At 38.8% G+C, this 14,522-nt stretch overlaps 1 protein-coding gene across 2 annotated transcripts in view; it reads right to left on the reverse strand.

Annotated features, from left to right (window-relative positions):
• pde11a (phosphodiesterase 11a) overlaps nt 1-14,522 on the reverse strand; it is a 45,448-nt gene that overhangs the window by 2,605 nt on the left and 28,321 nt on the right. For both annotated transcript variants that reach the window (XM_044215988.1, XM_044215987.1), the window contains exons 11-19: nt 14,237-14,383; nt 13,996-14,103; nt 12,419-12,528; nt 10,395-10,485; nt 7,353-7,453; nt 7,066-7,143; nt 6,894-6,957; nt 6,477-6,551; nt 5,421-5,504 (exon numbers count right to left, since the gene is read on the reverse strand). In XM_044215988.1, coding sequence (XP_044071923.1) covers nt 5,421-5,504; nt 6,477-6,551; nt 6,894-6,957; nt 7,066-7,143; nt 7,353-7,453; nt 10,395-10,485; nt 12,419-12,528; nt 13,996-14,103; nt 14,237-14,383 — 858 coding nt within the window. The remainder of the gene's footprint in view (nt 1-5,420; nt 5,505-6,476; nt 6,552-6,893; nt 6,958-7,065; nt 7,144-7,352; nt 7,454-10,394; nt 10,486-12,418; nt 12,529-13,995; nt 14,104-14,236; nt 14,384-14,522) is intronic.

Here is a 14,522-nt window from a genome sequence, read left to right on the forward strand (position 1 = left end):
AGAGAGGAAGAGGAAGGGGAGAGCGGAAAAATACACATGAAATATAAAAACAAAAAACAACATCCGCATAAAAGCAGAGGCCTCAGTTTGTGTCCCTCATGTGTTACCATTATGGTCTAGGAGTCTAAGAGTCTACAGCCATGCTAGCAGCTCTGTGAGGCTTTACTTTGGCACAGCAGCAGCTAAATGCTAACATCAGCATGCTATCACAGAAGAAGAAAACCTAATTTTAAAACATTCCCAGTGGGCATGGGCAAGGAAACGCAAGAGTTTGGGGGTTTCACAATACAAACAAAGCTACTTCTCCATATGGAATAACCCCTCAATCTGTATAGGGGGATGTATTATGATATATGATACATGGTTGGCAAAGGGGATGAGTGTTGTCAGTCTTTACAGCGATCGCTCATTTATGTCATTTGAGGACCTTTAAGAACAACTGAATCTAACTGATAAAGGGGATTTACAGTTGAGGAGCAGTGTAGGATCTGTGTTCGGACTCAAAGGGCGGTTGAAGAGGAGAATAAGGTTCAAGAGTTTCTAAATTCTCCGCTTACACTCTGCTTCAATATTTTACAGGAAAATGTCAAATATTCAAATTAAAATGTGTGAAAGCTTGAGAATAGTATGGCAAAAGGATCTTGGTATTGAGATTAGGGAAGATTTATGGCAGGAGTTGATCTCAAATGTTGGTTGAGCTATAAGGGATGCGAGAAGTAAGTTGTAAATTGTACATAGATATTATTTTACACCCCTCTTTAAAACAGGGCTTAACCCAGGCCAATAAATGTTGGCAATGTAACAAAGACGGGGGCACATTTCTCCATGCTCTATGGGTCTGTCCCACAGCACTGCCTTTTTGGAAGGTGTTACTGAAAAACCTCAAAGGGTGGCTCAAGCAACCTTTACCAGAATCTCCACTATTATGTCTGTTAGGGGACAAATCTCTTGTGCCACCAGGCCTTACGAAAGCAGAGCTTGGACTGACAGTAACAGCTTTATTGTAGCGGCCAGGCTTATTATGCACAACTGGAAGAGCCCACATAGGCCAGAGTTTACAGAGTGGGCCCAACCAGTTATTAGATTTAGGGGGCAATCACTATTTCACACAGGGCCATGTAGGTTTGGATTTTGTTTTTCCTCAATAATAACAACCTTCATTTAAAAACTGCATTTTGTGTTTACTTGTGTTATCTTTAATTTGTTTGATGATCTGAAATATTTAAGTGTGACAAACATGCAAAAAAATAAGAAATCAGGAAGGGGGCAAACACTGTTGCACACCACTGTATATGTGTATGTATATATATATATATGTATGTATGTATGTATATATGTGAAGAATGATTGGGGTGCAGGGGTGGTTCCTTGTGGCTGCCTTGTGGTTGTTTTTTGTTGTTGTTTTTTTCTGTTTTTAACCTAGGTGACTGGGAATCCTCCTATATCACACCTGTTTCATCTGTATTTTTGTATAAAGTTACTATGTTAAAATGAATAAAACTTCAGCATGCTAACATGCTCACAGTGACAACGTGCTAACATGCTGAGGCTTAGTGGGTATAATGTTTACCATGTTCACCATCTTAGTTTAGCGTGTTACCATACTAACATTTGCTAATTAGCAGCAAACACAAAGTATAGCTGAGGCTGATGGGAATGTCATTAGTTTTGCAGATATGTGGTCATAAAAATTGAAATTTTGACCTGATGATGGTGCTGTAAAAGATGAAAGGGATCACTAAAGTCAGTATGATTCATGAACAATTGATAGTTTAGTTGGGATCAAAGTGTTGGACCAATATACCAACTGTCAAACCAACATCGCCATCCAAAGAGCCATGCAGTTAGCATGACAGCTGTTCAAAAACACTCACCACTCTTCTGAGGATATTTCCAGAATCCTCAAAGACTTTTCTAAATATCTGGATAAAAAAATATTCTATCAGCTGCACAATAAAAATATTTTTATTTTTATGTTGTGCCTCTTTTTCCCAATTAAAAAAAAAAAAGAGTAGCCAGACATGACATCATGGCTCAATTTGTACAACATGAACCAAAATTAAGCATTTGCTTATCAGTTATATTGGTATATATTGATGTTTTTCCCACAATAATTTATATTTTCATACAAAATAGTGTTAATATTTTGCCCGTGTATTACATATGTCATGTCCAGCTACCTGGATTAGGAAATATAGTCGCAACTTGAGAAAGGGGTTAAAAATCTTTATTATCGTGCAGAAAATTTAATATTTTTTCATCCACATGGTTAGTGGAATCATTGAGGAGTCTGGAAATACCTTCAGAACAATGAGTTTTGTTAAACAACCTTCTGTGTTTTTCAAAGATCTACGGGTATTTATTTTTGTCCTTTGCTCTGTGACTAGAATGTAGTGAGGTGCAGACTGGGGCTAGAAAAGCAGCACATTATTCATCAAATGCACTATATGGGCAAAACAAATGAAACAATACAGAGAACACTCTGCGACAATAACGGCAACATACAGCAACTTGATAGTTTAAGGCAGTGAAATGGCTGCTCTTTAAAGATTAGAAGCATATGTATGACTGAGATAAGTTGCCTTGTCATTTTTCTGTGTTGAACTGTAAGTGGCAGTGTAGTCAAAGCTGTCATCCGCCATTTTAATAAATTACAGGGAGATTTTGTTCCTTCTGTTCTCCTAACATTGTCCACTGTGTCTATTGGTTTTCCAGGGAAGTCTGTAATTAGTTATTGTTTCCATAACCCTGTTTCATATGGAAATACAACATGTAGGCATGGGTCCCACATACAAAACAATGAAAATGTTCATTTATTCACACATATGGATAGCCATTGTAAAAATGAATTAAATAAATAGGTAAGTAAGTACACCTACACTGGGGACTGTATTTATGTAAGGGGAATCAAATCTGTTGTTACAGAAAACACAACTAATCACAGCTGCCAATTAACTGAACTTTAAATGCAGGCGGGCGATTTGAAATGCATTTATAATCAGAGGGTGTATTCACTAATATAAACAATTAAAACACTTGTGTGGGTGGTCGACTAGGACAAAGCTCTATAATGTAGCCAAGTTCAGACATCAAGACTATTTCTTTGTTTAAAAAAAACAGCCGTCTGCCCACTTTTGTTCATTAGGAATTCATAGTATGTCCTGAAAGGTGTTTTTAAAAGCTATGTGGGACTCAGTAATTCTTAATATTGTAATTGCTGGAACATGTGTGCCGCTACTTATGAAGCTGTTCACCTGTGATGCCGAGGCAACATTAGAGCACAATATGGATTTCCACTTGTGTACTGTATGGTGATGTAGAGCTGAAACAATTAGTTGATTAACTGAATCAACAGAAAATAAATTAGCAGCTATTTTGATGATCAAATAATCATTTAAGTCATTTAAATCAAACATTCACTTGTTCCAGCTTCTCAAACAGGAGGATTTACTGCTTTTTTGTCTTCGATAATTTTGGATTGTTGATTGGACAAAACAAGCAGTTTGAAGACTTTGTCTTTAGGAAATTAGCATTTTCACTATTTGTTATGGTATATTTATTGCTGTTATTATTTATTTTAACTTAGGGGAGACAATCAGACACAAAGGATGTCATTTAACAGTCCAATAAGAACAAATGATACAACAGTGACAATTTATCTAATTCATTGTAAGTCTGTGTTTGTTAACCTCTATGTTTTATGTTTTATGTGGCCAGAAAGCTCCTGTAAAATAAATGTTTAATCTCAGTGAGGTCCTTTTATGGTTAGATAAAGTTCTATATGTATTTCATAGACCAAACAATTAATCGTGAAAAATTATCTGCATGAAAATAATTTTTTGTGGCAGAGTGTGATGCACTAAATAAGTGTGTGTTGATTACGAAAAATCACACTGTGATGACGTGGCCCACATACATCTGTAATTTTCAAAAACTACAAAAACCGAGTGCATTGATTGTCTTAATCTTTATGGATTTGTCTCATCTGTGGGTTAAGAAGAGAATTTTCTAAAGGAGAATAATTTCCCTCTTTTCCGCAGCATATATCCACTGTGGGACATTGTCATCATTATTCCACTGAGGTAGACTCAGAAGAAGAAGAAGACGAAGAAGAGAGACTCATGTGTCATGTGGTGGGGTAGAAAGATGAAAGGTTATATAATGGGGGATTAATATTCCACAAAGTAGTGAGCCACCACCAGGAGAAGGAGATCAGCGAGATCAAGAACGAGATCTCTTCCGCCCACGGAAAAAAAACCTGCCGCCTCTGAACTTCCTCCGTTCTCCCCCTTGCAAATTTAATTGGCAGCAGCATGATCGTGAGCTCCATATCTGCATTCTCCAAACATCAGCTTTTACATGAGGCAGTGTGGAGACGAACCCCTCATACAGACAACACACGGCGCTTTGATGCTTTTTTATCTACACTACACAAACAGTAACAATGGTGAAACCAGAGCCCTGCAAAGATTAGTCTGCTCCAACTTTTGACACTGATCCTGGGATGATTCAATCGATGCAAGGATGATATATTGTTTGTTTTCTACTCACGATGACGAAGAGTAATGTGTTTAATATGATTTTTTTTTAGTAAAAAGGAAGGATATCTTCTTTTCTTGTGTAACAGCACAAAATCAGCAGAAAATCACCTAGTGCAGTAAGAATGAACTGTTTTATCCTTGACTCCTTTCACAACTTTCATCCGTCTGATTTGTTTGCTTTCATGAGTTTACCTTCAACACGCCTCATCTCTTCACAGACCTGATTTCCTCAGTAAGTCAGCCTGCGTCTTTCTCCCACACAGCCGCTGCTGTCGGCAGTGGGAGGAGCAGGTGAGTCTCTCTTGACGTCATACAGAAGCACACGCACACACATTACTATACAAGCGAGGACACAGTATAGATTTCCATTAATTCCCTGAAAGATAACCACTAGCTCTAACTCTGACCCTAACATTTGCTCAGCCGGGATCCTACAATAAAAATCAGCGTCTCTATCCGTGTGTTAGCCAAAATGTCGAGAGTCAGTCCTTACTTATTTCATTACTGTGCAGTAAAGCCCAAAGCACGCCGTCTTACTGAGGGGACTTAACCCGACTAACATCACAGCTCTATTTGCACACTACACTGCCTAGGAGCCTTTTCTCGCAGTCAGAAAGTGCACACTCATTCTGCTGTTCTCAAAAGAACAGGATGTAACCTTGAAGTTGTGTCAGAGCTTTCAATAAAAAAAAAACATTTCTTTTTCAGTGAGAAATCTGCGGCTGCAAAGAAAGTTGTATGGTTGTTGGTGACAGTTTCATTGCTGGCGTCAGTGGGGGACAATAGCAGAGGAAGGACAGCGACTGCTGATGTCAGAGGCGGATGTGTGACAAGCGCAACACAATGAAGGCCGGAGAGCGGTGAAGCTTCGAGCGTTACCTCGTACAGCGGAGCACAAATTCCATCAATCCACTCCAGCTGAAGCCCTGGCAACTCATCTTTCCTGTTTCGATCAAAGATGGCCTGAAACACAAAAGTTAGAATTCATTCACACCTAGTTTGTGCTCACACTGGAGAAACAAAAGAGAAATGTGATTCTGCTTACTATAAAGCTACTATAAGTCAGGCTTTACAGTCCCTAAAGTGCTGCTGTTACTGCTTTGGTTAAAGATAATTCAAGACGAGTTTATTTCACGTACATTTTCTTTTCTACCTCATTCTTCTGCAGCCTGAACTTAAGAGGCTCCACTGAGGCTGTGCTTCAGAGATAGTTACTGGGCTACGACTTAGAAGTTAATATTTAATTTCCAACACCCACACAGAGTGGTAAAGGTTTGACACAAGCGGCAGACCTGAGGCTACTGCATTAGTTATTTCAGAAGAGAGGCAATGTGGCCTGGCTCGATTAGTCAACAGCCATTAATTGCACGCAGAAAGCTGTTGGTTTTCCCCCTTTAAGAACTCGCAACATAGTTCAGCCTTCAAAGCTCCTCAATCAAACACACAGCACTCTTTTGTTGTGGTGCTGTGGCTTTGAGGACAGTATGAATACATTATGAATTAAGATAACATCTTCATTAGGACCAAAGTCTTTCCCTGCTATCATTATTATTATGTTGTTTTTACATCTATATGACAAAAATAAAGACAATTATTATCTCGGCTATCAGCGAGTCAAGGCTAGTCGAGCTCCAGTACACCAGAATGCCTCTTGTGCTTATAGCTGAATGAATAGAAAGCTCACTGTTTGCTTTGAATCCTGTGTATGAGTTTTTTTTAAGAATGATTGTTACACGGTCCACAGTTTGCTCTTGGCACAGCAGCGAGGCAGCGGAGCAGTCGAGCTGACAATTCACTTTTCCAACACTACGAGATGCAAGCTCTCGTGTTTCCTACACAGTCAGTATGTTTTGGAACTGTGGAGAAAATATATCTTCAGCATCATCAGCCCGTGGAGGTCACAGAGGTGAAACAGAGATGGTTCGATGTACTCACGGAGGGCGTGAGCTTCAGCTCCGATCTCTCTCTGTCGCCCTGCTCAAAGAACTCGCTGGTCACCAACTCTGCCACCTGGAATTACAGAAAAGATTAATGTAGGACTGCAACAAACGATTATTTTCATTATCGATTAATCTGCCAAATATTTTCTCAATTTATCAATTAATTGTTTGGTCTATAAAATGTAAGAAAATTGTGGAAAATACCTGAAGATATTCAGTTTACAACCAGGAAAAAGAGCAAATCGCTACAATTTAGACACTGTAATTAGGGAATGTTTGGCATTTTTGCTTGGAAAACAACGATTAATTGATTATCAAAATAGTTGCTGATTATTTTTCTGTTGACCAGTTGTTTCAACTCTAGATGAATGGTTTCGAAATACAATAAGAGAGTTCATCCTGTATTTCTCACCTTGCGTGATATTTCCCAAGGTTTAGTGACGGCACCAAGATCACACGCTGTCATCATCATTGATCTGAGAGGAAACAGATGGATTTATTTCATAGTATTTATGATGTTAAAGACTTAATCAATCCAGTTTCAAGGAGACAAAGACACCATGTTTCTGTGTGCAGGGCATTACCTGCACATGTCTCTATGAGCCTTCACATTCCAGTTGTACTCTCCTTTGCTGACCAGCTCAAAGAAAGTGTTTCTGTTCCTAAACAGAAACAAGACATCTGAATTTGCAGGTGTAAATTACATAAAATCCACAAGGGGGCGGTATTACCTAAAAGAAGTACTACAGTAAACAGCTGTACAGAAACAGACTCAGTATTCTTCATTGTAAATTAGTAAGTACACTGGAATCAGCCAAGCTCTGTGGAGATTTAACAGTTTATCAGCAGTGTGGTGTTTAGTAGAACATACTCAAAGTAAAGTGTGAGGTCTGTGGCCAGAATTGACTGTTTCAGCAGCTGCATGAGGTCACTGTACTCTGTGGACGACAGGTTGGAGAAGATATTGTGACCCTGTGGAGACACAAACAGAGATAACATGATAAAGAGTTCCTAAACATATGTCACTTTTCTAAACGCACACCAAGAGTCTAAATTATTAATATGAATGATGAATTATGATTTATATTTAGCATTTTCTAGGACTGAAAACTATTTTCTTTGGTGAATGTTGTTAAAGGGGTGGTATATATACAGTGCAAATTATATAGCCTGATTTGAGATCTCTGAATTGTTGCCCACACCTCCAATTTTTTCAGTGATTCAAATAGTCAAAAGGCAAAAATCTTAAATAGTAATGGAATGAACAAAAAGGAAATTCAGTCAGATTATAGTTAAAAAACACAATAATAAAACTGAATGGATTCTCTGCAGGGGAGGAGGGAAGTATCTCTCACTTGAGGCTCTCGATCATTAAAACAGGCCTCTCCCCACCATGTATTATACATTCATTCACCACTTAGGCGCCCTGCTCTAGAGGATGGTTTGAATGGATGGAGAAGTCTGTCTGTGGAGAAAATAAAAGATGTAGGACCATAATGAGACGATGATAATGACCTGCAGAAATTTGCAGAGATCTTCAGAATTGGATGGCCACTGTTTTCCTTTTAAACGCTGAGAATCCAGGACTAAACACTGTCTCAGCGCGCCCGTGATTCCCTTCATAAGCTCATGTGTTCCCATGAAAAATTTAACTACGTCACAGCAGAGACACAAAGCACTTCTTTCATTCTCTCGCAATTGGAGCGGATGAAGGAGGGAGGCGAGTAAAATCCGAAGTAAGAATGATGAGAGGAAATTGAGAGATACAAAGGGAGTGAGTGACGTTTAAAAGTTTACATTTTAAATAAATGGTTCGTGCAGGCTGGTGGATTGAATCGTGAGCTTTCTCTTCTACTTGAACTAGGAACACTATTCATTTATATGCTAATAGGACAGTGGTAGTTCATCCCCAATATCAACAGAAACCATTATGATATTCCAAGCAAACATTTGTCAGCTTACTGTGTTGTCAGCACCATGATAATGAAGCCACTAGAACATACCCTACTAAGCCTCCTCTCAGCTGCTCCGTCAAAATGTCTTTAATTACAACTTCATGCAAACCCAGTCACCTGGTAAAATGTCTCTCTCAACCAATTACCACCAAATCTATAGCCTCTGTAATTACATTGATTTGAGGGCGGCATGAGCTATTTGTTTACTCGCTCACATACAGCAGACATTGAGGCACCACATGGTTACCTTCAGGCACAGTGGGTACAAACTCTCTTACATTTTTTTAAGGGAAAGTGGGCTTTAGTATTTCTTATTCATTTAGATGGCTAGAGAATAATGAGAGAGCTATATAGTAGGTTAGACACAGGAGTGTAAAGTTTGATTTCTGGACACCAGTGGCACACATGACTTCAAGGGCGAGTACCCATGTAGGTACAAGTGACATTACTTCAAAGGAATATTTCAACATTTTGGGAAATATGCTTATTTGCTTTCTTGCTGAGAGTTAGATGAGAAGATCAACACCACTCTCATATCTGTCTGTTAAATATGAATCTACCACAAGCAGCATACTGAAAGACTGGAAACAGGAGGAAACAGCTAGCCTGGCTCTGTCCTGGAGTCTCTGATGGTTGCCTGCCATCCTCATGGTGATGACAAGACTCCAAGAGAGTGTGCAGCACATAACCCCCCAAGTGTTAATTTTACACTTCTGTTTTTGTACAGATGAAACAACCAAGATATAACTCATTAATTAGTGAGCTTTCAGGGTGTTGGCAGGCGGATTTTTTTTACCTTTGGACAGAGCTAGGCTAGCTGTTTCCCCCTGGTTCCAGTCTTTATGCTAAGCTAAGCTAACAGTCTGCTGGCTGCAGCTTCATATTTAGCGTACAGGCATGAGAGTGGTATTGATCTTCTCATCTAACTCTCGACAAGAAAGCGAATAAGTGTGTTTCCCAAAATGTTGAACTATTCCTTTAAGTACATGACTTTAATCTTCTACCACTTACTGTTCCACCTGCAGGATAACAGACCTTTTTCACAGCAGACATCTTGACATGTTATAGCAAGAAAAGCACATGTTTTACTAATGACAATAAAAACAACTGCTTTCCATTTAGGTGATCTGGTTCAAGGCTCCAGGTATTGTGCATGCTTTCTCACTGTCATGGCTTACTGGGACACTTAATGGAATGGAGCCATCATTTCACCTGTGCTTTTCCAGATGTGACAAGCCAAGAAAAAAGTCTATGGCACCATGTAGCTTGTTCACAGACTGCTAGTGCTATGAAAAGTTATGTTAATATGAACATGTAATATACACTCAGTTGCCAGTTTATTAGGCACACCTAGCTAAAGCGAATGCAGTCTCATACAACAGTCCTGTAATAAATCTATCGTCATGAAGTTTATATTGTTGGGTTTTTGTTGAAACTGTTTTAGAGAGGTGTTGATTCAACTTTCTGATCATTTTGGAGGCTGCAGTTTGTGGTACTGTTGGATTGTATTGTGTTATACTGACAGGTGTTTCTATTATTTTGTCCACCCCATTTATATCAATGAGAGTAGACTAAATAACAGAAACACCTCTCTGTTAGGTTGTTGTATTAGACTGCATTATTTTTAGCTAGGTGTACCTAATAAACTGGCAACTTGTGTGTGTGTTGTCTGTCCTGATAAATTACACTCTCGTCTTTTTGGGCATTGCAGTCATTATAAAAAAAGGAAACCTTGTCGTAAAAATAATCTAAGTACAAGACATGGCAGAGTAAACAACTTAAACCTTAAAAATATGGTGTCTCGATGGTAGGAAGGGTGTTAAAGAGTTAAGAACTTAGTTGTAGATGGAGTTTGAAATGGCCTGATATGCATTTGAATGTGTTGAATACAACATGCAGCAGCATTAGTAGAACCTTCATGGTAACTGCATTGCAGCAGATATTGGAACATAGTGCACCTCGCTCTGAAGGATCATAACAGCATGGTTGAAGTGGTGGTGCTCCAGCGTAGCAGAGGTCCCATAAAGCAGAGCAAGGGCTGAGCCCGTCCTGACACACACACACAGACACACATTCACAAACAAAGCACACACAAACACATACAGGGATAGAAGAGGGATAACATAATCAGCATTCAACACATACTGAGAAACAAAGTCTGCTGTTGAGTCTGTAATTCCCTCACCATTTCACTCTGCACTCTGTCGCCAACTTATGGCTCAATAATAAAAGAAGCTAGAGAGCCATAACCTAAAGTGCATCTGAAATTCTACTGTTCAACATTGAATATAATCATCATTTAATGTGGAGAAAAAATACTCATGAGAACTGAGCTTGGTGTACTGAAGGTGAAGCATTTGGGTTTTAAAGTTTGGGATAATCCATTAGTTTTTAGAATATTTGATCACTGTTTTAAATTTGTATTTTATTTGAACTTAAGTTGAGTTAGTTTTAAGTTTTAAGTAATTTCCACAGTAAAAATACACATATGTGGTAGCTTTACTGTGGTGATTGTTCTGGGTTTTACAAATGTTTAGTTTTATTTAACTTTTTATCTAGTTTTCGCGGAGTCAGAAAGTATTAGCACAGTAATATGTTTTCATTGTGTTGGCTCTGTACTCCAGCACATTGGATTTCAAATGAATCAATGACTATAAGTGTTGACTTTTATCTGTAGCGGGTGTTTGAGGGTGTTCACATGTTGAGTGAGCATTTTAGGACTCGTTGCCCTCTTCATAAATACATATAGTTTTTGGTCAATGATCCTAAGTATACAGGTGGACTGAAGGTAAACAAACTGAAACAATCGAGAAGTGAAGATAGCTGCAGTACAGGTCTGACAGAACAATAGCAGGGAAAATAACAAGTGTCTGCTCATGTCTGTGGGTTGTAGACTTCAAATATCCATTGATCATAAAGGATTTGACACCAATTAATAAATATAATGATTTCATTTAAGCTCATGTTAACATGTCTAATTATTTTCATGCGCCTTAAATTGGGGGACTATGTACAAAAAATGATGTATTTCCCATGCTGTTCTTATATTATGGACATAAACACCCTCAAATAAAAGCATAGATTCTGCATTTTAACCTTATAGTCATTGAAATTCTTATTTAAAATGGACTGTGCTGCAGTGCTAAAACTACAAAAATTTGTCACTGTCCTGATACATGTTTGCGGTTCAGGTGGTGATTTTAAGGTATGACAGAATTCCAGAAAAAGTATTTTGCATATTTTTGCAACAAGTGTTGCTGTCTAAAACAAACAAATCATAAATGCTTTTAAAATGTATTTCTTGTTCAGCACACCCTCTGATGAAGACAAAACACATTGCCACGGCCAACAAGCTAAAGGCTCTCCAATTTTGATGTGTTCAGATGTGTTCCTTGGGAAAATCTGCCTTATTGGCTACAAGAGCTTCATTACCTCCTTTGTCGTCTGTCACCCTAAACTAATTTAGCACTGGCCGACTCAACAGCCATTTAAATTCAGACCATTTAGCTCAAAATAACTAAAACAAACTCAAACTATTTTTGACAGTTGATGTGATGAGACTGGCAACACTGGCATTTCAAGAATTTAAAAGTCTTAAAAGCCAAAATCACTTAAACCAGCAGAATTAATAAGATTGTTTTTGTTTGGCATACATTTTTTTCTAGTTAAGATTTTTAATTGAACGATGTCTTTCTTCCACCTAGTTTCCATCTTGATTTCATATTCACTTCACTATGATAACCTTTGTGAGGGCAGAGAACAATAAGCTAAAGCAATTACAGTGTTTACAGTCTCTTCGTTGAGCAGACCCTTATATAAGCCTTATACAACTTGCCACTTGACTCTTGCTGATCTGGGCTGGACTACTGCAGACTGCTGCAGGTGGGAAAACACACTATAAACAGTGTGTAGGAGGGAGTGTGTTTGTGCATGTGTGTGTGTGTGCATGGCAGAGACAGAGAGGTAAAGCGGGAACACATACTTGGCCTGAAAAGCGTTGTTGGTGCCCCTGTGGTCCAAGTCATGGCACACACAACCTACAATAAGAGCGAAGATCTCCACCTCTGTCAGAGTCTCCTGGAAGCCCGCTGTCTGATTGGCACAGAAGAGAGGAGGCCAATGAGAAAACAAACACACACTTTGTGAGCACCAGAGCTGCATCTCTTATTCTCTTATTCTATGAAAATGGGAGGAGTACACTGAAAAGAAATGAAAAAACACTCCAACAGCAGCATCATCCTAAAAAAACAGTATCTCCCTAGATAGTCAGTGGGACTGCATTAACACAGTCGCACAGGGAGCTTTATGGCTTGGATGAATGGGTTCTGGAGGCCATGTGCTGAGTGAGTCACTATAGGTCATTGTGGGGATAGCGGCCGCCCTCAGTCCACTCATTAAAACACATGGCAGGAGAGTGGAGAAGCCCAGGACAGCTTACACATTACTATTTCATTTCTCTCTACCAATAATCAATTCATATGGGACACCATGCATTCATGCTGTGCTTGATTAAATGAACTACACTGTGGTGTTTGTATAAGAGCCTGTGTGTCTGTGTGTGTTGCCCCAAGGACCTGACAAAGTAAAAACCTGCTGGGACCGCATGAAGTAATTCTCTTGGGGTCTCTATTGAAACAAACATCTCTGGTTTGGCTCTGCACAGAATTGGCTGTTTGTATAGTTAGGAGTGCAATGAGTCGTAATTTCAACATAAGTCAAACAGAAATGTATCATGTACTAGCTACCTTTAATAATATCAAGATTTCAATAAGCACTGAAGTCAGGCTTCATTCATGCAGGTGTCTCACTTTTATTCTGATATCTTCATGCCGTTTGCTGCTGCAGCTCCCTCCACCACCCCAACTTCCAGTGGTAGAAGAAGTATTAAGATCCTTTACTTACATAAAAGTAACAATACAACAATGTCAAAGTACTCTATTATAAATAAAATGAATTAATAATCCTGCTTAAGTTAAAGTATTATCAGCAAAATGTGCTTAAAGTATCAAATGTAAATGTCCTGGTTCTGCAAAAACAAATGGCCCTTATGATTGATCTGAGGGGTTGTGAGATGAAGGGGTTGAAGAAGCCACACAAATTAGGGTTTTTTTCTCAAATATTTGCTTCTTTGTAAAATACTGAATGATTTTAACTCTTTCAGCCTTAAACAGTTATTTAAATAAAATCATCTAAGATGTTTAGAGGGGAAATCTCTCTCTGTTGGACCTGCTAACAACCTCTAAACCTCTAAATTGTACTTAAGTACAATACTTGAGTAAATCTACTTAGTTACTTTCCACCAGTGCCAACTTCCTCCTTATGTGCTAGGCTTTTGGTATTGTTGATTTAATTAAATTCTAATGTATGTATGTGTTTATTTAGGATATTGCAGCACATTACTGCTCAGATCATTGAAGAGTTTTCTCAAGAGCAGAGCTTTGCCTCCCCGCCCAAAAAAATCTAAGTGCATGAACATTTCCTATAAAACGGTCAATTCCTTAACATAAGTGTAACTGAAATTGATCTCATGATTTACATTTACAATAGCATGATCTTTACCGTTAGCATGGCAAACATGCACTGGCAGACGTTGAAGGCATGTCTCCAGTTGTGATAGAGAACCATTCTGTAGTTTTTTCTGACAGTCAGCAGCCATCTGCACAGAGTCTGGAGGGGAAGACAAAGAGAGAGATGAGCACATGGGTCAGCAGTTAGGATTTGGCTACCAGAGCGAACAGTGTTCTGGGCAAATTCAGTCAAGTATTCAAAGGAAATAGATAAAGAAAGTCAGTGGTCTCACCTCATAGTCTATCTTAAATTTCTGTACCATTCCCAACTCCATAAACATTCTCAGAGCAGCCGTTATCATGGCGTCAACGTCCAGAGAGAAATCGTCAAAGGAGAGCTTGTCGATGCCCAGCTCGCAAACCAGGGGAATGTTAGCAGCCTGTTTCATCATAGCGGGAGAAAACATTAAGGAGGAAAGAGAATATGAGTTCACAGAGCAGAAGAGGATGGAGAGGTCAGAGGATGCTGTGCCATTTTCAGATGATACATGGAAATATGGAGACATGCTAATTAAGACT

The sequence above is a fragment of the Siniperca chuatsi genome, linkage group LG12, assembly GCF_020085105.1.
Source record: "Siniperca chuatsi isolate FFG_IHB_CAS linkage group LG12, ASM2008510v1, whole genome shotgun sequence".
NCBI lineage: Eukaryota > Metazoa > Chordata > Actinopteri > Centrarchiformes > Sinipercidae > Siniperca > Siniperca chuatsi.